This window comes from Dermacentor albipictus, chromosome 1, assembly GCF_038994185.2.
Source record: "Dermacentor albipictus isolate Rhodes 1998 colony chromosome 1, USDA_Dalb.pri_finalv2, whole genome shotgun sequence".
Lineage (NCBI taxonomy): Eukaryota > Metazoa > Arthropoda > Arachnida > Ixodida > Ixodidae > Dermacentor > Dermacentor albipictus.
In genome coordinates this window covers 503,147,384-503,173,332 of record NC_091821.1, presented here as the reverse complement: position 1 = coordinate 503,173,332, position 25,949 = coordinate 503,147,384, and the positions used below count along the sequence as shown (strand labels likewise).

The 25,949-nt window shown below is 47.6% G+C and overlaps 1 protein-coding gene across 1 annotated transcript; it reads right to left on the bottom strand.

Annotated features, from left to right (window-relative positions):
* Positions 1 to 929: 929 nt before the first annotated feature.
* Positions 930 to 19,191, bottom strand: LOC135909370 (uncharacterized). Its single transcript, XM_065441325.2, has 5 exons — positions 18,853 to 19,191; positions 5,587 to 5,636; positions 5,072 to 5,109; positions 3,506 to 3,710; positions 930 to 2,408 (listed from the first exon to the last, which is right to left on the bottom strand). Exons 2-5 carry the CDS (start codon positions 5,606 to 5,608, stop codon positions 2,230 to 2,232), a joined length of 444 nt encoding a protein of 147 aa, XP_065297397.1. The 5' UTR covers positions 5,609 to 5,636; positions 18,853 to 19,191; the 3' UTR covers positions 930 to 2,229.
* Positions 19,192 to 25,949: the final 6,758 nt, after the last annotated feature.

Here is a 25,949-nt window from a genome sequence, read left to right as displayed (position 1 = left end):
TTCTCATACCCGAGGTTATGGCACACAAGCCTTTGTAATAGCTGGACTATATCGCACGCAATTCCTTCACCGTACATCTTTTTGAACATTTCACCTACATCCAAACCTATTATTCACATATTGTTCAGTAATACGAAGCATGCTACTACAAACATGCTATGCCTGCACGGACTTGTGCTTTTTGCAGTGCGTCTCCATAGCGACCAGAACACCTGCGTGCCCTTCATGCAAGCGACGCCAACATCATCGCGCGAAAAGCGCTGGCGAGCTCCCCCAGCACAGTTTTAAAAATGAAGCTTTTCTTGGCGAACCACGCCGGCTTTCGTGTCCGTGGCTGCGGCCTGGCCTCGCTGTTCCCTTGCCGAATACGCCAACCAATCCCAGCAGAGTATGCACCACGCTCGCCGCTGGGTGCCTTGCACCACCACCAGATGGTGCTCGCATCCGTGGCAGCGGCGGCCATGCGGAGGAAAGAAATAAAAGGAACCCGAAAGCTCGTCTTCACTGTTATCAGGGAGTAAACGCTCCTTGCGGATAGAATGGATACGAATATCGCTATGTACGTGCGCGCATGCTGTCTCCGAAACCATGATGCGTTCAAAGCGTCCGTCGTACTCGCTAGTAGTCAGCAACTCCGCTTAACTCAGTATAATTTGTGTGTGCCGGCGCTTGTGCATGGGTGTGTGTGTGTGTCTGTACTTGTGTTTCGACTCTTTATGCACTCACACAAAGCTTCACTGTATATAGATTCCAACTCATTGAAGCTGGTGCAAACATACCGGTAAAAATCGCGGCTGTACCAAGTTCCCTTGTCGATCAGTCTTCTACAATGTCTACTGAAAGAGCCAAGGAGAGCCATGAATTTCCCGCACACAGCCATCGTGCTGATCCACTTTGAGAAATAAAGGAATCCATGAGGAAGTTATGCACCATCATGCTTTATTGATGATTGACACTTGATTGAGTGACAATTTACGTTTTCATATTGCGCAGTCAACGAGATCGAGCATGTACACATCCTTCTGGTGTCTAGTACAACAAGCGAACGGAATGGCAGCATTTCAACATTCCTGCACGACTGCGACGTCTAACAATGCCAAAATTGTGCAAACGATGATATGTATTTCTTTATAGCTAAACATAATGTGCAAAAAATGATTGTAATATTGTGATGGAATCACAAGCGTTTGGCAGCTTTAGTTAGCGAACGTTTTTTTTTGTTTTTGCTATTGAACACTTTTAACAAATAATAAAGCAAACAATAGCAACAACGGAAGACAACAACATGACAATAAACAGCACAAGAAACAAGCAACAGATTCACAAAGTTCTCCTTTTGCAAGATCTGCTGACGACCTGCTTGGTCCGCTGACTTCAGCCTGTTTGCTCTTGTCGTTGGCCAACCTCATGAGCCGCTATATTGCGTAAAAGCGCTTCGTGAATTTCGGTCCCATCTCTCATGTTCGTACTGATCCGTACAAACCTTGCATAACTACTGGAGAAAGCAGCAGTTAGCGCACATGACGCAGATTGGCCAGTATAGCTCACTGTTGCGTTCTTGGGCTTCTAGTTAGTCACAAAGTACATCTTTGAATGCAGGCCTTCTTGCTCTGCGAAACTTGGTGACATGTCCCTACTAAGAGGGGATGCAGGCAGCATTTAAGTGCTTACTTCAAGGTGTTGTTAGATGTCCCGAAAACCAGCAGAGCACCCAGCATAGAAGCTGCAGGCTGATATCTGACGGCAATAGAAGCAAAGATGACATTAGCATCGCGAACTCCATTTCCACAGCGAGTTTCAATAAAACGTAACTGATAGACATTTCTTAAAAAAAGGGTGCCGTATGTATCGCCGAACACTGGCATGTATAGTTTAATCCGTTCAAGATCGTTTTATTCCTTATCTCCTTTCCTCTTGTTTGCGACTACCGGTATGACGACAAAAATGCCTTCACTTTAGACGAACGGCAGAGCAAGACCGCGTCTTTGATATACAATGACGCAATCTGTTATTAAGGGTTACGTCCCGCAATTTACCTAATGCCGAACTAATGGTCGCCGTGCGCGAAGCCGCAGTTCCGAACTAGATGTTGCGCAACTGGACCCAGCAGACGCCACCGTCACCACAACACAGTTTGTTCCAAGGGGACAGGAGCAACCGTGGCAATGCGTACTGGGTAGTGGCGCTTCCAGTTCGCGCTAGTCCAGCAGCTGGCCGTCCAGGAGGTGCCTAGGCCTTGCTCTTCCTGGCGCCAGCGATGAGTGCGGATGCCTTCTCGACGTCCGCGTCCGTCAGGAATGGAGCGTCCGGAATGCCAATGTTGTCGTTCACGTAGAAGAAGTCGGGCGCGTTCTGGCATGGCACAGCGTCCTCCGGGAAAGCGCACGTCAGGCTCAGCTGGTTGAACACTGCGCCGCAAAGTTTGGTTCGTGTTCAGTTAGGAGGCGTTTCTCGAAAATTCGCTTACACAGGACGTATGTTGCTTCTATTCCAGAGAATAGAATGGAAGCCTTTGAATCACATGACACGAGCATGTGGACTCCAAAAGAAAGTTTTTCCATTCTTCACAGTGAGAGTAAGAGAAAGGGAAGTGTTTATCAACCGGCGGCAAGGGGATTGGAAAGAGCGTTATGGTACCAACTAGTATAATGTGGTCTGTAAATATTTTTGTGATTAACTGCTGACAATTAGCTTATGTATATATTATGGCGGGTTGCCAGTTATCGCAGGGAGCACTGCTTGTAATGCACTAGAAAACAAAAATGAAGATACCTATAGCGGCTAGTTTTCAAGGCAAGCAGTATTGGGCTCGGTCGGTTATACTTTCATTAAAAAAGTTGTTTTGCAGCATCTCATGATGAAGCGAGAAGCAAATAGCTCGAAGATCGAGGGATGTTGTAAGGTAAAGCTGGCTCTTGTTTGCCCGGCGGTGATGCATCTGCGGGCGTTCATCTTTAGGCCGAGCAAGAGGCATTGTTGACTCCTCCGTACGGGGTGTACCTTTCTTAGAAAGCGTGCTCAGTGGAAGATATGGCTACAAGTACAGTCAAGCAGAAAACTTTACGGAACGCAGGTTCCACGACAATCGATTATTTTTGCTGTGAATGGTTGACATGTTTAATAGAATGATTCACTCCGTATGTCGAAAAAGTTATATCGCTACAAACACTGAATTCGTCGGCACGCACACAGGATTCGCAGGCGTTCAAATTTTTCGCAGACCCCGTGGTCCGTAAACTATTGTGACCGACTGCACATAAGTCTCTGCGATACATCAGTAGGTATAGCCGAAGGTGGGGATCATGAAAGCAGAAGTTATAGTCCATAGCCCTCGAGGAATAAAGGCCCACAACGTCCAGGTGGCATCGCCCAACTCGTTCGAGGTCTGGACACAGCCGGAGAAGACACAGGGCACTCGATGTATGCAGATAGGTCTGATCAAGTGAACACTGAAGGTCTCATGGGCAAGCATACAAGACTTTATAGGGTTCGTGACTGTACTCACTGGTCTGGTTTCCGCAGAAGAAGCTGAACTGCTGGACCTCTGTGTGCCCGTCCGCGTGCGTGACAACATTGCAGACGTGGAAGATGAGGCATTCGTTGTCGACGTCGGCGAAGTAGCCGTTTTTGGCCGGACACTCGAAGGTCGTCTTGATGTTGCCCACCACCAGCTCGGCGCCGTCGGGAAGTTCGTAGGCCGCCCGCTTGCTCTGCAGCACACGGCACCAGGCGAACACGGTTGTTTACTTGCCTTGTTTGCCCGCTTGTTTACCCGTGAAAGACAATGAACACTGGACGGGGCACGAGGCCCAAAACCCACAAAAGCGAGGAACAAAAAATGTAAGCCACAGAACTTTAAAACTATATGATTATAAGGAAGTGCAAGAAAGGCGTTTCTGGCAAAAAGGGAATGTCCTTGCGCAGCCCGCGTCTTTGCTCGGGAGATGACGTATCACTGTTGTTTTGGTTTAGAGAGCTTCCGGGGTTGAAGTAATGATAACTGAGCTTGCTGTGCACTGGTTCGTGTTTTCGTCATCGCGTCCACCATTGTTTCAATAGGAGAGCACGTACAACATGCAGAATTAGATGCCAAGGCGAGTGGAGAATTCGAGTGACGGATGGATGTCGTGCAGGTAGATATAAAAGGAGTATATGGTGCTGTTAACGTAAGAGTTACGGTATGTAAAATTAACTGGTAGAGATTACGAAACATAATGCTCGAATAACCATTGTAACGTTCCTGCATTTATTAGCTCGCGTAATTGTGCAGGGATCTCTCCAATGCGCGGAAGTGGTATTCAGAACTTACGACGAAGTTCAAATGCGATATCGAAGCACGTCAGTTAGTTGAAAGAGATCCAAGGAATATAGTTAGAAACACTGTATCTTTGCAGGGATAGTCGTGTATATCGGCTGGCTCGGCAGGAGTTGCTTAAGGCATAAATTACAGGCGTGGGCCCATATTCACAAAAAGCTCACACGCTAGAATTGTTCGCAAGTGTGAATTCCAGCAAGCCGTAGTTTAGGACAGATCATTAGCGAAGGCGACAGACCCAATAACAAGAAAGCGCTTACGAATGATGAACATCGTGAATCTGACCCCTGCTTCCTTTCCGTCTTTCCTGTCTTACCTTATGCTGGCCGAAGCAGTCGAAATAGACTTAGTGAGAGCATACTGTTCATTCGCGACTGAAAATTGAAAGACCACAATATCTTCCTGTAACCTCTGCAAAGTGTCAGTAAAGTTGCGTGCATTATACTCGGTCGGCATGTAAGTGCTACGGTGCCCTATAAGCGAAACCGGCTAACCGCAAATGTTTCCAACGTTATCAACAAGACTAACTGTTTCAGCATTACAGGCGCGACTTATTCTATAAGAGCGAGATACAAAGGAAAAGCGAAGAGCTAGGTTAATCAGAAAAAGTGAAAATGTATGGTTTCTGTGACTTCAAGTAGTCACGGTTATACTAATCCGGTAATCCAGCTGGCTCTCAACAGCGCCAGTAAACAAGCCAGACAAGCCCTTTCCTTTTTAGTGATTAAGCAAAAAATTTCTGCAAGTGATACTTACCCTAGGCCTGGCGGTGACGGCCACGGCAACAATGAGAGCTGAAAAAGGAGGAGGAGGGAAACGTCCGCTTTCAAGAGAATCAAGTATTTGGCTTCATTTCGTTGACACTTGAAAGGTAATTCTCGCATTGGAAGGCACACAGGGTGATCTCCCGCGCAAAAATGGCAATGTTTGTAGATAAGCGTAGCTTTCATATCACCTACATGGACAAAATGTGAGCAAGTGACACCTAAGGTTACGCATGGCGCAGTTTCTTCGATAAATATATCCATCAGGCCGGGTGCACTGTAATCACTGTCGAAGACCGCAGCTGCTGACGAAGCCTCCTGGAACTCACTCTACTTGCTGGTATGCCTGTGACGTGAACATTTTCCCACTATTTTAAGCTGCTTCTTCCCATCGAGTTAATTTAAAGGTTGTCCGCAGTTTTACTCCACGACATTTTGCACGTTTTGATTATAGGTATTCGCATATGACTTTTACGTGGTTAGTTGGTTTAGTCAGGTTATACTTACCGACTGCAATGGCGATCTTCATGGCTCCTTTTTTGGGTTGAATGGTAGATCTAAAAAGGAGAGGAGAGAAAGCGAAAGCAAAATTTCACATACACGAATAAAACCAGCAGTATATGTTCAGGTATTCATTACTGTCACATACAGAAAACAGTAGTTGCAGGTTGATCTGAGTTAAACCAAAGAACAGGAAGAAGGATGAGAATCGCAACAATATTCATAAACTTACATTTATGCAGTTGCGGTATTTACATTTTCGTAGAAGATCCTATGGATTTTACAAGTATCTATACAGAAGTATTGGAACCGAGGGGCCCTGATTTTTTAAAGCCGCAACCAAATATGAGCCCAACGGACATTCATAGAAAGGAAAGCAATTGTTTGTTGCATTGAAATATAGAAATGATAAATAAAGGGAAATTTCGTTTATTTTACATTTCAATTAGGTACGCAAGTAATTTCGCCTATGTTTTTCTTTGTATCATTGTCGGTTCGCCTGATGGGGTTGTGACATGTAAGGCACCAGCACACCACACGCGCTCTACCGTAAACCAAAAGAAACGTACTTATGGAAGACATTCTTATATATATATATATATATATATATATATATATATATATATATATATATATATATATATATATATATATATATATATATATATATATATATATATATATATATATATATATATATATACTAGATAGGGGTACTGAACGAATGAATGCTTTATTCATCCCAGTCAATTAAGGACTGTAGCCAAAGGACTATTATGTAAGAAGGCACGAATTCTACAAGTCCGCCTAGATTTATTATTACTATTATTATTATTATTACTATTATTTATTATTTATTATTATTATTATTATTATTTATTATTACTACTATTATTATTATTACTATATTATTATTTTTACCAGAGGAAGGTGAGAACAAAGTACAAGTCGTTCATGCACTTTGAAGATATAATTTTCAGTGTAACCAGTGCAATTAGTTCTTTCCACTGCGCATATTTGTGGAAAATCACCAATGCCAGGAAACCGACTTCAAGAAGAAACAATGCATCTCCTCAGTTAACATGTAGACAGGATGTGAGTGTATCAGAAAGAATGCATACATGACATGGCAGATGTATGTATCTCCATAGGTAATACCCAATTCTAAGGCTGTAGGTGTGTGAGTTATAGACGCACAAATATACCCTTAGGTGTAAAATGATTTAAAGTGATGCTATTGAGATGTGCCTTTTTTAATGCATTACTGATTAAAATGCTTGCATAATTTTTCAGCAAGCATATTTCGACGGCGAGGTTGCGTTATCTGCCAAATATTTTTCTTTCATATCTTCTAGCTTTATAGCGCGGCGCCCGTTCCTGCGCTGAGCGTCGCTCGGCGTAATCGAGCGAACACGGAGATGAAAGGCGGCGAAGAGAGCGCGAGGAGGAAAGCGGAGGAGAAGGGTGCAGCGGTTGCATGAGGAGGAAAGCGGAGGAGGAGAGCACGGTGAAAGGGGGGAGGAGGGAAGCGGAGTGCCGAACGAGACGTTCTCAACGGCGGCGACGAAGGGGGCTATTCGGTAGTGGACATGTCCATTTCGTCTGCTGATGAAGTGCTGATAGTTCTTCAAAGAGCCCTGCTACGCTAGCCTCACTCGACAGAGTTCGGCAATTAAAGGTTGCCAGGGTCAGTTTCCATTGGCGGCCTATCCGGACCCAGAGATTCTTAGCACCCTCTGCTGTGTTACAGGTCCGACCGCCGCCTTGGTCAGGTGCTCCGCAGCTCCTGGGGACTGAGGGTCATGGGTTAATTCTAGAAATCCTTCGGGAGGTAGTGGCCGAATACTGCGCCAGGGAGGCCAAATCCTGTTCTGGTGAGAGAGTGTCTCTGTTCAAGCTTAGTGGGCCTTCCTAATTTGGTTGTACCTGGATTAATATAGTCTCATTCGCTCTCGGCATCTTGTGCTGGTGTCAGGCATCACTCCAGGCCTGCAGATGTTGAGCACTGGAGGAGCAGCGTTAAAGAAAGGAAATGCCAACCTACATAAACTCAGTAAAATAAACGCAACCAGATTTTCGGACGTCTGTCTCCATGGTGTTCTAACATACCTACACTACAACATATCGCATGGGAGTGCCTGGAAAGGCCTTCACTATTACTAGCCCATACATAAATGCACACCCACTCGTGTTTAATAGTCAGCGGGAGGCATGACTTGCGTACGAGGAAATGGAGAGCCAAGTGGCTCTCCTGGAACAAGCCCAGCGAGACGCTCGTGCCAGTGGAGCCCTGGATTAAGGGCCCAACCACGCTCGCCTAATTTTCTTTTCGAGAAATAAAGTTTCCTTCCTTCCTTCCTTCCTTCCTTCCTTCCTTCCTTCCTTCCTTCCTTCCTTCCTTCCTTCCTTCCTTCCTTCCCTCCTATCTTTCTCCTTCGTCCGTGTTCGTAAGCGTACAACAGAGCGACAGAGCCAGATTTCCCTCTAGCTAATATAGTGTGGAACTCTATGGAGCAGGGCATGTTCAGAAATAAACAAAAAGATTATCGTGCACTGTGCAGCTTCGCATGCGAGTTCTCGACAGAGTGGCTAACTTAGCCCTCTAGCTCCTCCTTGAACGCACAGGCTACGTCGTCGTCCCTTGTAAGTTTACTCTTTCCATGACAAGCGCTGTGCCCAAGTACAGTTGTTGCCAGGTGTACAAAACCAGATGTAGACACTTGCGCCGTCGCGCGTTGTCGTTAGATGCGCTGGTTAAACGGGTTCCGCTCGCAGTCACATTCCGCGCCAACCCCGGAGGCGTCTTCTTGCGTCCGCCGACAGCCACTCTTGCGTCGTCGCACGACTCCGCGGCTGCGCGAGCGGCGGCGGCCGGAAGTGGCCGCGGAAGCCCCGCGCCGTCGTCGTCGCGCGCACCCGCGGCGCTTCGTGGGCGCCCCGACGTCGCGACCGGAGGGCGTGTCCTTCTCGTCCGGGATGGCCGAGCGGGTCCCTTCTTCCGCGTGCGCGCGCTCTCGCCTGTCACTTTCGCGAGGCGAGCCCACCGTACCTCAAACCGGAGAGGTCGTCCACAATGGCCGCGGCCGAGCGCAGCGCCCCCTCCCCCCAACGCGGCAGGCGGCTTTCGGTTCCACGCGAGCAGCGCCTTCCGACGTGCCGCTCATCGGCAACTCATTACCTGTCCCGCATTCTTTTTCTTTTTGTATAGTTTCGAGCATTGCGTCATTCATTGAGGCTTTTTAAACGATTATGCCGTGAGCCTCGAATGACTGTTCCGCATTCGGCTCTGACGTTTTGACGTGGTGCACCTCAATGTTGCTATGCCCAGATTCAATCTAAGGACGTCGCATCCTTTTGTTCCTGGTTTTGATTTGCTATTATATAGTTCTTTATTTGCTCCATCGGTGTCGGCTCTGTGATACGCTTCCACGGGCGTCCAGCAGCTAATTGCTTAGCGCTCGAATTTCGTCTCGAGCTGCGGTGCACCCGAGCCACCTCGAAGCAGTGCCGCGCTCCTTGGGGTGGCGCGTTCGACCCCGACCCCGTCTTCGGGACTGCAGCCGCGAAAGAACTTGTGGCGAAACATCTCACCGCGCGAGGGACGACAACGGAAACGTGGTACAGTGACGGAAGGTGACGAAAACGGCTCCGTCGGTCGGAGCGCGACCCTTGCGAGCGAAACCGCGCGCCGAGGCCGCAGCTGTGCGCACAACGGGCCGAAACGAAGCGTGCTGGTTGTCAGTACGAAAACGAAAGGTGGACTGTTCTGACTCCAGCGCAGGAAAAGGCAGCCTAAAACATAAGAGGCTCTAAAGCAACGCAGTTGTTATTCCCGAAACGGTCGATTATTTCACGCACATTGCTCAGCCAACAGCAAAATACGTGATTTAAGTCGAGAAAAATATGAATATGTGCCCCGACTTTCAGTTTCTCAAGCGTGGTTGTGAGTACGCTGTGAGTTTTAAGTTGTTAGGACCCAGACATTAGGTGAATTATTGTATAAGGCATTACGCGTACCTCGGGATAAAACATAAGGCTGAATTATTTTGTGACGAATTACGTCTACCTAAGGACTGAATACCAATAAACCTAGGAACGTAAGAATAAAAGCGCAGCTAAGTATAGAGCAGCTAATGTACAAACGAATGGGCATAAAACGACCTGTATTTTCGGCGATCCTTAACTCCCGATTTTCTCCCCTGTCAGTTGTCTTGGTGGGAGTAATAAAGCTGCAGGTGGCGCCCTCAGCACGATGGTGATGGATTGGCAAACAATCACATACTTACACATCAATGTTTAGTGCAGCGAGATCCTGTTCGTTAACGATGTTTCACTGGCTTAAATGCAAAGGAGATACGATTATGTTCGTAAGCTCACCAAGATAAATATAACGCAGCTGTATAGACTTCACGAGGCACAGTTAATCAAAAGTCGTCCGAACCCCATTCAGCATACTATGAGGTAAAAAGAAACCTAAAGAAGAAAATAAAAGCTGCTGGCGCATTGCTTTACTGAAAATAACAAAAAAGAAAACCAAAATTCAGCCGCATGAGCGATATTAAGGTTTCGACGTCTGCAAGCTACGGAGCTGTGCCGGGAACGTCCAGTTTGGGACCGCTATCAAAGTGTCGTCTAGACGACGTCACTCGATCTGACGACAATCGGTTACCGAGCCACCGCGCGCGAGAAGTCTTCCTGCTGGCAGCCAGTCCTCGCGCACATCGCGGCGCCCATCAGCCGCACCTAAAACGGCGCGGGCAATCGATGCGCTTGCGGCGTTCGCCCGCCGCGGATCGTTAAGGGAGCGCCGGACCTTGCGACGACCTTGCCGGCGACGTCGAAGGCGCGCGGCCGAATAACCATTACCCTGCCCTTTGCGTCGTTTCGTTTACGAGGTTTTCCCGGAATCTCGAAACGTCCGTCCGCGCGCGCGTGCTTCGGACGCTCCCTGCGCGCGACAGAGTTCGCCCGACCCCGCAGCGTTCCCTGGCGCTTTCGCCGAAAGACGCGTCGTAACTCTTTGCCCGCCAGGTTCCGCCGCTTCCGACGGTTCCTCGCGAACGTTCCTCGCCGGCGAATGAGGAGGCCTTGACACTCGCGGTGACCCAGCCCACGCGACGACGTTCGGCGCCAAGCGGAGCAGGGCCGCCACGCGCTCTCGTGGAGGCGCTGCGCGGACGCTCGACGTCGGCTGCGCAGCCGCCCGAACGAGTCGCCCAACCGTCGGGGCAAGAATCGCGCACGTTACGCGCGTCGATTTGCAACGCCCCGACATGTTGCACTTAGACCTTCAACGGCAGTATTCATTCATAACCATCCATCTGCGGCGCCACATTGGTTATTTATTCGTCGGCATAATGTGCCCGCAACAAAATAAATATAGATGGTCGCTTCAGCACGCGACAAAGAGGGTGAATGGGAAAGCCTCCTCGCTCGAGAGATATTCTTTAAATTACCTGACATTCTCCCTCGAATGCCGTTGTTACTTCCTATTACTTCTTTTCTCTCACTAAAGGTCGTGCGTTTTAGCGGGCCAGTTAACTGTATCTTAATAAACTTTGCCTATTTGTTTTTTGCACGATGAGCGGCATCGGAGCCAGATGTGGAAGAAGACGACGACGAACGCGCGAGCAGTGGCACCAGCGCGTGTCTGCGCAAATCGAGCTCACGTGACCTTCTGTGCCGCACTCCGCGTTTTTCACACCATCGGGGTATGGGACACTTAAGGATTTCGCCTTAAGAGGAAGCTTTACCTCGGGCCCAACTGTGACGCGACCTATTCAAATGCATGTAAAACGCAAAAACGTTTTTGTGAGATAACCCGTGGACCGATTTTAATGAAATTTGTTGCATTTGAAAGAGAAAGCTAAATTCTAGTGACTGTTGAAAGCGGAATTTCGATTTAGGATTTCAATTTTCTTGAAAAGATTTTAAAATATTTGACCGTTTGAAAAAAAAATAGAAGCACGAAGTTGTAGCTCTGCACAAAGAACGGATATCGCAGTTCTGTAAACGGCATCCATTAGATAATTCAATGCGGACAAATTTGATGTGTCATTTTGCATCTTACGTGAATTTGTTACGTTGGTTACAAGGGTTTTGCAAAAGTTGTATTTTCTTATTACTAAAATTTTTTATATTCATGTTTAACACATCAATTTTCTTCGCTTTAGATGTACTGTTCGATACAATTCACAGAATTGTATTATCATGTTTCGTTATTCAGTTACAAAGCTTTCAACTCGATAGTTTCCTCTTCTGAAAATATTCTATTTTTGCCAATTTTTAATAAAAAATCAGCGACCTAACTAGAAAATTTGAAACCACCAGTCACCAGATTTTAAGGTTTTCTTTTAAGTGCAACAAACCTCGTCAAATTTGGTGCAGTGGTTGCCGAGAAAAACGAATTCTCCTTTTACATGTATTTAGATAGGAGCACCCGAGCTAAAGCTTCCCTTAAATGACGAAATGAAACTAGAAAGCGTGTGCTGCTTGCGCAAAGGCGTAGCTTAAAACACGAAAGGAAGACTCCTGCTTTTCCTTTAGCTTTCCCGCATGCTGTCTCGCAGCGACCATGAACAGGCGTAATTTTAATTCACATTTTATGGACAGGAAAAAAAAAAACGCACGATACATTCTCATGTTCAAGGACCCAGAGGAGTCCAACCTCACTTGCTACGAATAAAGTTTTTCTGTCTGTCAGACAGGCGTGCTAGGACTTGTCGGCGTTTCTGAGTCAACTCCGCAGTTAGGTGAATTGCAACCAACGCTTTGCCAAACGTCATGTGGGTGGCCGCGGGTATTCAATGAAATGGGGAAAAGGAAATGTAGTCTATGGCAGAGGAATTGACGCGTGAACCGGGATGTCTCGCAGCCCGCATCAGCTACGTTCTGTTCTGTACGAATGCAGTTTACCAGGCCATTCCCAGACTCGCTACTTGGAATAATAGGGGCAGAATTGCTGCCTTGGTATTCAAGCTTGAAATTAGACGGCCAAGAAAGTTACCCGCAGATCCGTTTCGCGAGTGCGTGTGCAAAATTATGAGCGACTAATAAGCGCTTAAGTAAGACTAAAGAAGAACACTTGAAACACTGCTTAGAAATGTATTTAAAGACATGACAAATGTAGAAATATGCGATGCTCATGAAATGTGACCGGTCAATGCGATTTTCCGCAAACCGACGATAAGCTAGGTTTCAGGAGCAGGCAGGCAGATTAAATCTCGAACGAGAATTGTTCTTCTTTACGAGCCAAGTGTTTTGATTGCACGAAACGAGCGCTGTCGAAGTGGGCACCGCCGTTGCCAACGCGAGCGCCTCGCGTCTTGAGGCGAGCGAGGCGGCGATTCGTGCGGGCACGCTGTCTTCGGTGGACGGCGCTGTGCACGAGGGCAATCGCGGACGGAGCGACCGCGTTTCGCGGCAATGCCTAAAAAAAGGGGGCGACCGAGAGAAAGCGGCCCTCCTCATCATCGGCGTGTGACCCCGGCAGTCGGTGCGCGATGCCTCGCCCGGTTGTCACACGCGGTCCGATATGAATATGCGCGCCCCGAAAAAAACGCGCCCCGCCTCGCAGGTCGCGCGACAGCGGCCGACCCCGAGGCGACCGCAATCGGGCGCGTCACGTGACCCCGCGTCACAGTCGGCTTCGGGCGGGTCCGGCGACGGGGCCGAAAGGGGCAGCCGTGCGCGTCGAAGCTTCCGCGGCGGACACGCAGCGGCTGCGCGGGCAGGTGTGCAGGGCATTCCGCCGAAAGCGCCTTCGAAGCATTTTCTTTGTGCGCAGTTTTGTCGGAAACGTCTGACAGGGAAGCCGATTAAGGAGTAATTGCGTGACAGGGCGAATCGGAAGAGGGGGGCCTCGCGAAAACGGGCGCGGACGAAAAGCGAAAATGACGACGACGCACACTATATGGACTATCACCGCATGATTTACTCTGACCAGATTGATTATCACCAGAAACTCACATTGCACGACAGCAAATGAAAGAAGGGAATTACATTCCTTAGAAAACCCGAAGCAATTTTCGTTCCTGCTGCTCGATAAATAAACCGCCAGTTGGATTCCTAGCCCGCGCGCGTTGTCCTATTTGCCTCTTTCGTTCGTGCGGGTTCGCGTTAACAAGAATCAACTCGGCCCACTTTGTTGCAAGTATAGGTACGGAGGACGTCAACCCTATAAAAAGATCTGACGCAGCTTAGAGCAGCAGCAGAATCGCTATTTTTCGCATTTTTCTTTGTTTAACAAAGTGGAGACATGACAAGTTGAGAAAGATGGTATCCCGCCAGAGCACATGTTCCTGACCTAAAGGATATTTCCCTAGCAAGTTGCTGGATGCCCACCGTTCGGCCCAGAATAATTGAGCATTAACATTCCTATCGCATGCACAAGATAAACGTGGGGCCTTCTGCCGTCTCTAAACTTTGGTGTAACTGCCTCAGAAAGCCGATGAAGTACGCACCGCCACAGCTATGCACCTCACTGATGTCGAGAAGAACCCTTACACGTTGCCTCACAGCTGAACTTTTTCCTGCTTTCGAAGGATGTCAATCCTTAATAAAACGGGGTATCGAAGCCTACTCAGATCGGGTGCTATTATAACGTACGTGAGGCTGAAAAAGCGGCCGTTTTCGGCTATGAGTACCCAACGGGTCCCCAAAAGTGTAAGAACCCCAAGTACGCTGTCTTATCGTCTTCGAAGGCATTAGAAATGGCCGCCTGATAGGAGAACTGAATCGTCATTTGGTCAGATACGGTTCTCACTTTCAAGCGAAAGTGCAACCGAAAGGTGCGCCATGTAACTCCATTGCTTACAATAACGCCTCCGGCCAAAAAAAAAATAATAATAAAGAAAAACGTTTCTATGCCCTGGGAAATGGAGAATTGCAACGACTATATTCTTGGCGCCTCACAAAGTCTGGAAGGAATCTGAACTAAAGTCTTTGACTCGGCCTAGCCGCCATTCATGCGCTCTTTATACGCCGCTCGATGCGCACCGACCTTTCGAGAAACATCTTTCTGCTGCTATGCAAAAGCGCAATGCCGAGAATCAAATTTATGGTGACTAATAATGAGCTTCAGATTCAGAAAAAAATGACGCTGAACACTTAGAGAACACATTGGGGACACTGCCTATCTGCACAGAGTACGTTCCACGTTCGTAGAGTATGTCCTCTTGCGATCGGCAGGACGTGTCTTATCGCGTACTATGCCGCAGGTGTAATGTACGCGCCCTGGTACATGCCGAAATGTAAGGAAGGACACGCGCAGGCGGTCCTACGTTGCTTAGTTGCCGGATTTATTTGTCGATATTTAGCGCATATGCGCTTAGAGGGCTTAAACGGAAGTATTGACTAAGGGGAGAATGCGGTACACTTCAAGATACAATGACAATGGCGAAAGAAAAACGTCGGCAAAGAGAGAAATAATAACGCATGGAACGAAAATAGCACTACGAACCACGAAAACACAAAAGAAAGTGAAAGAAATATCAGAGCGACGAAGAAAGCAGAAAAATATATACAGAATGAGATTGCCGCATGCTGTTTTGAAGAAGGACATGACAACGATTATTTTCCCGAAAAATACTGCAACCAGAGAGGCTAAGCATAAGCTTCCATTATGAAGCCACTGCGCTGTTATTTCTTTTATCAGCCTTTTGAGCCACAGTAATCGAGGCCCTCAAAGTATGGTGGTGTGGAACGTGCGAAAATTGTTGAGTGAAAAGAACCGAGACTAGACAAAAAAAAATATCTGCTGATGTAAACTGAAAAAAGTCTACATACGAACGCCCGTAACAAAGCGATAACTAATCAGCCTGTCGTATTTACGCAGTAGTTCTCTGCCGTGAACAGGGTAAAAATTGGAGGACGCTTAAGCTTCGCCTTCAAGAGTGGGACGCGACAGCGTTCCCGTCGACCCGCCAAGGGGTATAAGACAATGCGCTACGGCACAGCGATCACTTACGATGCGCCCCGCATCGGACTTAGCGCCCACCTATCACGCGGTGAGCGTCGAGCAACGCAGCGTTCGCCGCGGCAACGAAACGTGCGCCTGAGCGAAAGAAACGAACCAAAGAACTCGGTGTCTCGGAGGGGCCAAACGTCGTATCAGCCAAACGTCGTGATCGGCACGGGCAGAGAGATAGATAGTAATCTAAAGCGGGAGCACGGCGAAGCGTCGTCAGGGGAGAGGGAGTCCCGCGACGCGCCTGGCAGCGGTCCCAATGCGCGCGCGGCGCGCCTCCTGTCGGGGCAGCGCCGTACATTGAGAGGAGGGGGTCTTCTGTGTTTGCCGCAAGATGGCTCTGCGTGTGCGGAAAGCGCAGAAGAAATGCAGCGGAAACGCACTTCGCAACTCGTGTAATTGTGACTTCTGTACGTTACATGTTCATAATTACCGATATACACCGCAGTATAACTTTCCACGGCTCGTTTCGAAGGCAACACCGCATTCACTAGAGGCGCGTTTGCACCGCTTGGAAGCATCGAACTCGTGGCTGAGTGGTAGCGTCTCCGTCTCACACTCCGGAGACCTGGGTTCGATTCCCACCGGGCCAATCTTGGAAATTGCTTTTTATTTATGAAGCGCCTGCCGTGATTTATCGCTCACGGTCAACGCCGCCGACGCCGACGCCGACGACACCGGCTTTTCTGCGACACGAGCTCCTTAACGCTATCGCGTTAAAAAGCGGACAGCGCAGCGTGATAGGGGCCCGCGCGTCTCGCTTGAACGCCAACTAGGCGGCGAGAACGCGCACGAAGCCATCAGCACTGGGCGCGCTCTGTCTCCACAGCAGATCGATTTCAAGACGCGCCATGCGCCGCCACCGCGGTCGACCACGGTTCGTAATGGTTCGGCGCGGATGGGCGAGAGGCCAAAGAGCGATCACGGCTCATGATGATCGGAGCGTGGTGAGCGCACCTGGCGTCGCCACCTGCGGTAGCGTAACTTACCTTGCGTCACCGCCCGCAGCAGCTCGTGTCGCCGCAGCGCTGTCGTTTACATTCCTCGGAAAAGAGATTCATCACATTCAGGATAACACCGGGATGAAGTGGATATTTTGCCTGTATTATCTGGCGTATAAACTGGAAGTGCACTTTGCTCGTCATCTGAATTGTCTTCGGAGTGTGCTATATATTTTCTGACGAATATTTTTAAAGCACAAACAAGAGACACGACACAAGAAGGAGGTTCTTCTTGTGAGGACCTTCCTTTTGTGCCGTCTCTTGTTCGCACCTTAAAAATATTTGTCAAATATGCACCAACTAGGCCCACAGAAAGTTCTTCTATACATTTCCCTAAATTTTATATGCTTGGCGGAGCTTAAAGCAGGAAAATGTACAGAGGACACTAGTTCCTCCCAAAAGTATTAGTAAAGCCGCGTGTACTGCATCAAGCTACTGTTGCATCAAGACGGTAAGTTGGGCCAGATGGTTGGGATTCATAGTAAGGTTCGCTACAGTGCAACACAAGATACGGACAAAAGAAGGAACAAAACGCCGTGTCGTCATTTTATTCCTTTTCTTTTGTCCGTGTCTTGTGTTGCGCTGTAACGAACCTTACTATAAGCTACTGTTGGCTGAGTAGTAGTGCCTATATTTGAAATTATTGACCCTTATTAGTTATTGATCATGTAGGCACGTATAAACAACACGCAGAGTGAAAGTAGGCTAGCAATTGATTCCGGGAAGGCTTACCCGGTTAAGGAGGAGAGACAAAAAACGAGAAACAGAAAACAAACTTGGCCAGTTAGTCGCAGTGAAAATTTCTTCAATTTTTAATTTCTACGTGTGCCTCCTTGGTGTAATAGTGGCTGAATCATTGCTTCTGGTTCTTGATATATTTTTCTCCATCATCATCATGCACTTTAGACTGCACTTGGTCACTTGCGTCGCTTGTGGGGGCTGAAACCTTTGTTAGGCTCTATGTCTTTTGTCTCAGCCTACCCTCGCTTGAATGAACCAGCAATAAAACTCAGTTCTATTCAACCTAATACCACTTTTCTTGTTGTATAATAAAGTCATCAGTGAGAACGGACGAGATAAATTGGAGATAAAAGATATAGAATGCGCTCCAAGCAGCCGGCACAGAGACGGAGCACGAATGATTCCTGTCGTCGTAGATTTATTGGCGCTAAACCACTCATTCTGGCCATTCGTCAAGCAGTTGGACAGCAAGTCCTCAAGAGACCTGAAGGGCATCAACAAGAGTCTCAACAGTCGCCTTCATCGAGCGAAGTGGGAGCGAGCGTCGAGGAAAAACGCTCAGCAAAAAGAAGCCGTTGAGCATCGCCAGAAAATCAGAAAGTGAGTTACCACGCTAAAGTAAACATTGACGTAAGCCTAATACGAGAGTCGGATAAGCCATCTACTCAGACGAGAGTGAATGAGAAACCTGTCAGCAAACACGGGAAGCAGCTACGCGCGCAATGTAACTCCATACAAAAGGAGAAAAAGAACCAAGCTAAAACTGACACGGAACAAAACAAAAATGTCAGTGCTGCATTCAAATACGCCTTAATGCTGTAGTGCTATACTGGGCAGTACAGCATTGCGCACGCCCACATACTTTTGTTTGCTGTATTGCTGTATAAGAGAAGTTAGTATATGACAAAGTGACGCGTTTGGGCCGCATGCCATTGGCACACGCCGCAGTATGACATCAGTGCTACTTGAGCTGATTACCACTTAAGTTCACGCTGTTTGTGTGCTTAAGAGTTCAAAGTGAAAGTAACATTTAAAATGGTAGTGAACGCGGTAATCATAAGAGCGAGGGCCGTCTCTGAGCTGCGTTCAGTACAATCACAGAAAGTTGAGTAAGTTGGTAAACTATCATACTAGAGGAAGGCAGGCGTGTAAACGCAGCCACAAGCAGAACGTAGTGGACAACACATATCCACGTGCAGCTGTCTTTCCCGTCCTACACGCGCCCGCGTTTACGCGCCTGCTTTTCAGCGCCGTGACTGCACGGCATACGAGCGACTAAAGAGTTCAGTACTGACGCAGCAGGCAGAACGCAGACGTTAAGAATTTCAGCAGCGAGACGTTGCAGCTTCTTCTTATTAGAGAAAAACTCACTTTGTAGCTGCGTTCGGCGACTATTCACTAATATGATGACAATGTCCTCCGTACGTTTTTACCGTTGCTGAATAATTCCTTTACCATTTGCATGAGCATAAAAAAAAATAGCTTCTAAACATTTTTTCCGGCGGTTGCAATATAAACACAGGTTATAAACAACCCTAAAGGTAGGTGGAATGTGTGTCTCACGAAATTCCGGTGATGCGTCTCCCTTGATCTCCCGCGCTCGGCCGATCAGCAAGGCAGCGGCGTCTGCTTTAGTCCGTACGGGCCTGTCGAGACGTCACTCTGGCTTCTAGGATGCTCGCCACTCGCAGTTGCTGTCAGTGCTGACCAGGTAGGCTCTTTATATACCGGCATCTCTCTCACTTGTTTCGGCGAGATCTCAGTGGGGAAGGAAGGGCTGCGTCACTTCCTCTCGTGCATCCACGTCGCTTTTTCCCAAATCATGTTGCGTCTAGCTCGCCGGCGTGCACGCTTTTCTTCATGCTTCCCTCCTCCTATGGCGTGCCGTCTCCGTTGTACGCGCTGCTAAAAGGAGACGAGCAGAGCACGTGCATGCACGGCAGCGCGTGAGCCTGCTTTCCTCCTTTCCCTTCGCGCTCTTCTTGGCGGGAGTGGCCTTCACACTTTCACTTCACCAGGCGGCAAGCATCGCTTCCGCGACGTCACGAGCCCTCTGCGCGTCTGAGAGAAAAAAGCAGACGACGAGGGCCCGTACCACGTGGTGGCTGTTTTCTATTCTTTTGTCTTCGACTCGCTCTGGCGAGGTCGGCGAAGGTCTCGTGCCGCACTCCTTTCGTCTGCTACGCAGCGTCGCAGACGAGTCGCTTGACGGACAGCGGCAAGTCGTTCGTCGTTGACCTGTGGACGTGGCCCGGCGCCGGGACAGGACACGAGATTGGTGTCAAGAGGGCCGCGGGTGCCCGCCGAATCTTGGCCCGTACGCGCTCGGGCGAACATCTCTGAAAAGGGACTGCGTGCGCGTTCAAAACAACGTTTCGGTTCTCTCCGCTCTTCCCGGCCACTTTGCACTTCTGACCGCTGCTTCCGGTGCCGGATATAGGGATGCGCCCTTTACTTGCATACGCTTAGATTCATTATTAATGTTCAGGTGTTCTTTTTTCACGGGAACGAGTGCGAACAGAGAAGCTACAGATTTGGTTATCCCATTGATGACTTGATCCTCATTCCCTGCATCGTTGCAACTGGTATACGCTATCACGCCGAATCGAATGAGTTGAGGCGTCATTCTTGGGAGGTTGGGTAAAAAGATACTCCCACCAAGCTGCCAGTCATAGTGTTTATGATTGCAGTTGACATCATACAAAATCCATTTCAAGGCCACTGCAGCTGGAAACAAGAGAGGGTCTGAGCAAGTTCCGAACTGTTACCCAGGAAGAATATAGTTTCATCCTTAAAACATGCTCGCTGAAATTTATGTTGCTGCGTGTTTGATGTAGTGTAGCTGAAGAACGAGAAGGAAATTTCCTACCGTGACCTTCAGTTTGTTCCACATAGCGTGCATGCAAACATGCATTGCGGCCTCTGTGACGTCCGGCGCAGGTTATACACTACGGGTTCCTTGGCGAACGGTGGCACCGCGGATTCGAATTGGTGCCTCGTTGGCGGCAATGTCGCCAATGTCATGACTCTACTCCTCGCTTCCACTGACAGACTGTCGTTATTGCTGGTAAAACAGCTATAGCACTGGTGGCAGTAGCGATGATGTGTGTACCGAGTAGTGTGAGCACCGAGTAACCGAAGCACGAGTGAATTCTTTGATCGATCACTAAGTAGAGCGATTCTGTCACCCAGGACTTGAAGAAAAAGGTGGGGGGGGGGATTACACGGGATTCTTTTTGGGTATAAATGTCTGTCAGACTCAAAGGTATTTCGTGAAATACGCGACTAAGCCTGTCTGCTTTCCCCTGCACTTAGCTTTCTTGCGCTTGTGTAAGGGCCTTGTGATTTCTGCTGTTCGATTTTTGCGCGAGAAGTGGCGCCGTGTTTGTCTGTCCTTGCATGAAATGGCTCGCTCACGCTTGTCCTAAGCCAGTACCATTACAAGAGAGCAGCCATTAAGTACTGACCAGTGGTTACGGTGCTGGCGTCCCTGATATCTGATCAGACTTTGATTGTCGAGCTTGAATGATATTCTGCAGATAATGTAACATGTTTTATTGTAAGTTTATTTCATTATTCTTGCTTTCAGGATCGTTACTCTTACAATATGTTTGATATGGCTGATTTTAGAGTTCCACTTTTTGCTTCTTTTCTAACTAAATAATAACCAATCTGTGATAAATTTGCAATGCGCATCCGAATTTTATAGGAGCATCCAGCACGTTACGCTTCCAGGAGAGTCACCTCTGCTGCAGTATTTATCACCTGTTGCTCTATTTTTTACTCACTCCACATGTTATTTTAATTCACCAACAATTAGAATTCCCTTCAAGGCTTGCCGCTGGGCTAGTTGGTCCATGGTATATGGAGTAACATTAAATGATTCCCCCCTCCCCCCCCCCAAAAAAAAACAGAAACAACGCAGACATCACTGAACAACACAAGTGCTTAGTGCTTGTGTTGTTCAGTCTTGTCTGTGCCCTTTCTTGCTCTCTTTTAATTTAATATCCTATTCTGGTCATTGCTTTCCCTGAAGTTCGATTACTTATATCCAATAATTTAACTGGCATCCATGTGTGGCCGATCCCTCTCGTAGGCACGTGCCATGTTTCAAGAAATCACCATCAACAAGTCTGCATTCGCCAATGGAGTGCAGCGCACCTACGCGTTGTCTTTCCTCTTCTCGTCTATTGGCAACAGCAGTACCTTCAGCACCGCGCACTACGTTGTTACTAGGGAAAAGCTGATGACAGCGATCGGTGTGATCTAATGGGAGCGGCCCACAACTATCAACACTGTGGCCGAGATGAGACCGCAACAAAAATTTCACAATGTTAAAACTAAATTTGCATTCCGATTTTAGACTTTTAGTGGAACCTCCACTACTCGCTCTCGTATCTGCTCCCGTTATTCTGAGTGGTGCGGTGAGCGGTGTAAGACGCGGACTGAGCGACGAAGGTCGCGCATTGAGCGCCACCTCAACGGCTGAAGTCCTTTAGCTAAGCAGACGCATTATGGCCCATGAAGAGACGCATAAGAGGCAGCTGAACACAGATTTCTTTTTTTCGGAGAATTTGCTACAAGGAATCATGGCAAAAGAAAGTCAAGTCAAAGGAAATGGCACATGCGGCTCGGCGTCGTGCAAGAACTGCGGCAACGTCTCTGCAAACGTATCGGTCATCCAACGCCAGTCGCTGTCACGTAAACACCCGGCTTCAATTCGGCCTTTCACGGCCTCTTTAGCCTGATTTCACGAATTTTAGGGCACAGTCCAGGCAAGCATCCGCTGTTGCCACGGGAGCCGGACGCCTCGGTAACGTTTCTGGGTAGACATTTGTCGGTGCCAGAACCCACGTGATGGATGGTGTAAGGGCGGTCGCTTCGGTGCAAAGCTTCCGATGAGATACTTCTTGTGTCCGAGTGACGTTCCTTTACATACTTAATGAAAGCTTCCGTGTGCGTGCCCCAAAATTAGAAAAGTGTCGAGGGTTATTCAGGCGGAAATGATGTGGAATTTCTATTCTAAGTCTGTTCTCTTGACGTGAACAGAAAAAATCTTGCAGCGTAACGACGCATCTTTCAACAGCGCCGGATGTGGTCACTAAAGTGGGCAATTAGATAATTCGAAAAACGGTGAGAAAGAAACGAGGCGATGTGCTGCTTAGCGCAAATAATTTCAGACTACCCGCCATCGCAAGTTAGAGATTTGCATTCTATTTAGAACTTTTGTCATTTATAGCGCGCGAGCACGCACGCGCGCACGCACACAAAATCTAGTGACATGCAAGCAAAACAGAATCCAGCCTTGCAGCCCCCAGGTAATAAATGCGCTCCGCAGCTCCATTACAGGGCAACTGCAGTCAATCAACCAACCGCATGCTTACACGAGCTGTGTTGAAGATTGGCCTTCACTCGAATGCCACTTTGCGCAACGCAGTAATTCTCGCGTTATGCACCTGCAAGTGGGCGAAATCACGATAAGTGGCGATTTGGGTTGTCGGTGACTAGGCGTAATTTGTATAGCCAGCGCAAGAATACAGGCACGAAAAAAACATACACTCGAACAAATCCAAACAGCATGTGTTCGTGTAGAAGATTTTGTTCTTGCCTGTAGTCTTCGCCCCGGCTATACCCCTATATTTAAGCGTAAAGTGGCCTAATAACGTACTTTCCTGTATTTAGTTGTTCACATGCCTGTAACATGCCTGTAACATGCCTGTAACACAATTACAGTGTAGTCTATGAAGCGCGTAGGCATTTCACGGAGTAATGTAGCGTAAATAAGGAGAAGACCCGTTCTTGCACTCTGTTATCGTGTGTTATCGTGTATCGTTAGCGTGGGAAGAGAGCGTCGAGAGAGAGAGAGAGAGAGAGAAAAGAAGTAGCCATTGTTTGTGGCGAACAGCTATCTATAAACCCAAGAACGATAAAGAATACGTGGAGAAAAATAGGCACCGCCCATTTTGGGCCGTAGAGCTACGAAACATATTCAAACGAAAGCAGGTTGAAAACTAACACTTCACCCTGTATTTCTTTAAACAGTTCAAAAGGCATCTGGTGCACTTGGTCGCGGCGAGATACGTAATCATACGGGAATAAGATCTTCTCCATGGAATTACGCCACAAGGTCAAGGGAAAAGCGTCTGGCAGAGCTGCTTAACTATTGGGCAACGGTCGGTAGTTACGCAACCGCCACAGGTGCCGCGCAAGCCGGATGTGTTGCACGTTTCAGGCGAAATGTTCGTTCAGCAACCGACACGCCACACTTAGAAGTATAGGGCTCTTGCTTGGCAGGACAGGCCACGGCTACGAATAGGCGATGTGTAGGCCCAGCAGAGACAGAAAGATCGCCGTGATGCAGGAGGTGATGTTGGGAGACGAGCAACTGTGGCTCATCATGGTCGCGCGCGAGCTCTGAGCAACTGACGTCATCACAAATGCCAGCGAGCGGACGACTGGCGTCTTCGTTGCCTCGCATGTCGGGATACGACGGAACGCACTGGCCGCTAACCGCTACTACGTGAGATCTGATTTCGGAGGACAGTCGCGCCAACACTGCCAACCCACGAAATAGAAGGGAAAACGTTGTTTTATGGGTGCTGTAATTGTTTGCCTAGTCGTACGTCTAACAAGCTTCATTTCTCAACCAAGTTCAGAGGAAGGCCAGGCGAATAGGCTGCAATAACCGCTTGAGGGGAAAGTAACCATCTCAAACAGAGCGTGGCATCAAAGCGGATGTGTACATATATATAAATGCAGATACTATAGCTCATCCATACGTATAATATAACGCTTGGTTTGTGAAAAAGCATATGAACCTCGAATGCGTTACGGTAACAAAATTCTGCAAACGTTTCGCAATGTTTTGTAAAAGTTATTCGAAAAGTGATGCTTGAAAAAAAGAAAGACGTGGAAACTACGTAAGACAACACAAATTCAATCAAAAGTAAATCACGTGGTTTTTTAAGCGCAGTGCATAAATGTCGAGGCCACTATCCCTGAGCATTTGATTTAGCAATGAAGGTTAACAAAATTTGAGCTTTTCTTGGCGATAATTAGTTCGGTGCGTATTAACTTTGCGAAATTCAGATTGACGTACTTTATAAACTAGGCTGCACTGTAGTAAGGAAGACAATCTCAGTAACGTGCCGTTATTCTTAATTTTAGCCAGCCTATGCAATTGAAGAAGCTTACAGTTGAACAAAGAGGCGACATTTATAACCATCAGGCTTTATAGCAGAGGAGCTGGTTTGGAGAGATACGGTACTTTTGAGACGAACGTGTTGCTACCGTCAATATATGCATGTTTTCAATTGAAGTCATCCCGCGACCAAGAATTTAACAATGAGTTAGAATACAGAACATCGAATTATATGAAAGCGTGTAGTAACGGATGTTCAATTATAGCTACACTGACGGCGCATAGCACCATTATAACTCTAGACAGTTTAATAAGTGACCAATATGGCAGTCTCTTTTCATAGTGTCTGAAAATATACGAGAAGTCACATTGAAGACGTAATCACTTCTATTTGAATATTACCTATATTTATATGAGACCAGTCCAATTTTTTGTTGCGATAGTGGCATGAAATGACGCATTCATACATTCATGCTCAAGTACACACAGTAACAAGTAAATATGATGTGTCTGGTTGAGGCCAGTGTCTATGAGGAAGGCGTTAAGTGACAAAGCGCCAAGGCTCCAGACATGAAGCGGATGAATCAGGACTGATAAGCATATGCAACATGCAAAGACAATTCTTGTGCGCTTGACGTGCATTCTACTCCAGCACTTTCTTTTCTACAAGGTAGCGAGCGCCTATAGCAAGTTCTAAACATTTGTAAAAGCGAGACCACAGTCACGACGGCACTGATTTGCCATCAAAGCGAAGTAGGGCATGTAGGTTCTCTCTCATGTTTTTCGCAGAACCACACCTACAGCAGCATTCATTCAACAGCATTCACTGTCGAGGAAGCAGTTTTTATTAGTGCGTGGTCTGTGTAAGAGGCGTGATTACAGCAGAACTTCCAAAGGGGACTGCCTGTGACCGACGATGCACACGGTACAAGGGTCATTGGCGCCTGTTACATGTTTGTAAGTGCTAAATATACGAACAACAGCTTCAACACGGGCGCATTTCCACCAATCACTCAAGCGGATCGGTAGATGAGCGTAATTTCATCATTGCTCTATTTTCGAGAAGCGCACGTTGTCGTAGTATCTATTGAGAAGCACCAAATAGAAGGTTTTTTTTTTCTGTAAAACGCTCATCAATGCTGTGGAAGCAGATGAGGCAGCGATGAAAAGGTTTACCTGCGCCGGCTGTTCTCCATTGCACCACTCACAGCATGAACCTTGACGCGAGGGAAGCGTGTATTGAGCTGTGCAGCGTGCTTTTTCCATGTAAATATTTTATCAGGAAGCGTGCCGAATCCGTAGGAAGTAGTTCTGCATTGAAAAAAACAAAACAAAACAAAACAAGAACGAACTGTCAGATGTCTTTAACACATGCAAAAAAAAAATGAAGGGACATATGCGCCTTTTGCCACAGCCTTCTCCAAAAGTGCCGCATGACATGCATTTTTAATTATTTTTTTGTGCTGTAAGTGGCATGGCTACTCCGTGTACTGGGAATTTACGGTTCCTTGCCTGGGCT

Bases quoted from the DNA above. Each gene is read 5' to 3' on its own strand.
- LOC135909370 (XM_065441325.2), bottom strand. From the start codon at position 5,608: ATGAAGATCGCCATTGCAGTCG. The intron at 5,110-5,586 runs GTAAGTATAACC...CTCCTTTTTCAG, and splicing joins GAAGATCGCCATTGCAGTCG to CTCTCATTGTTGCCGTGGCC. The intron at 3,711-5,071 runs GTAAGTATCACT...CGTGTGCTGCAG, and splicing joins CCGTCACCGCCAGGCCTAGG to AGCAAGCGGGCGGCCTACGA.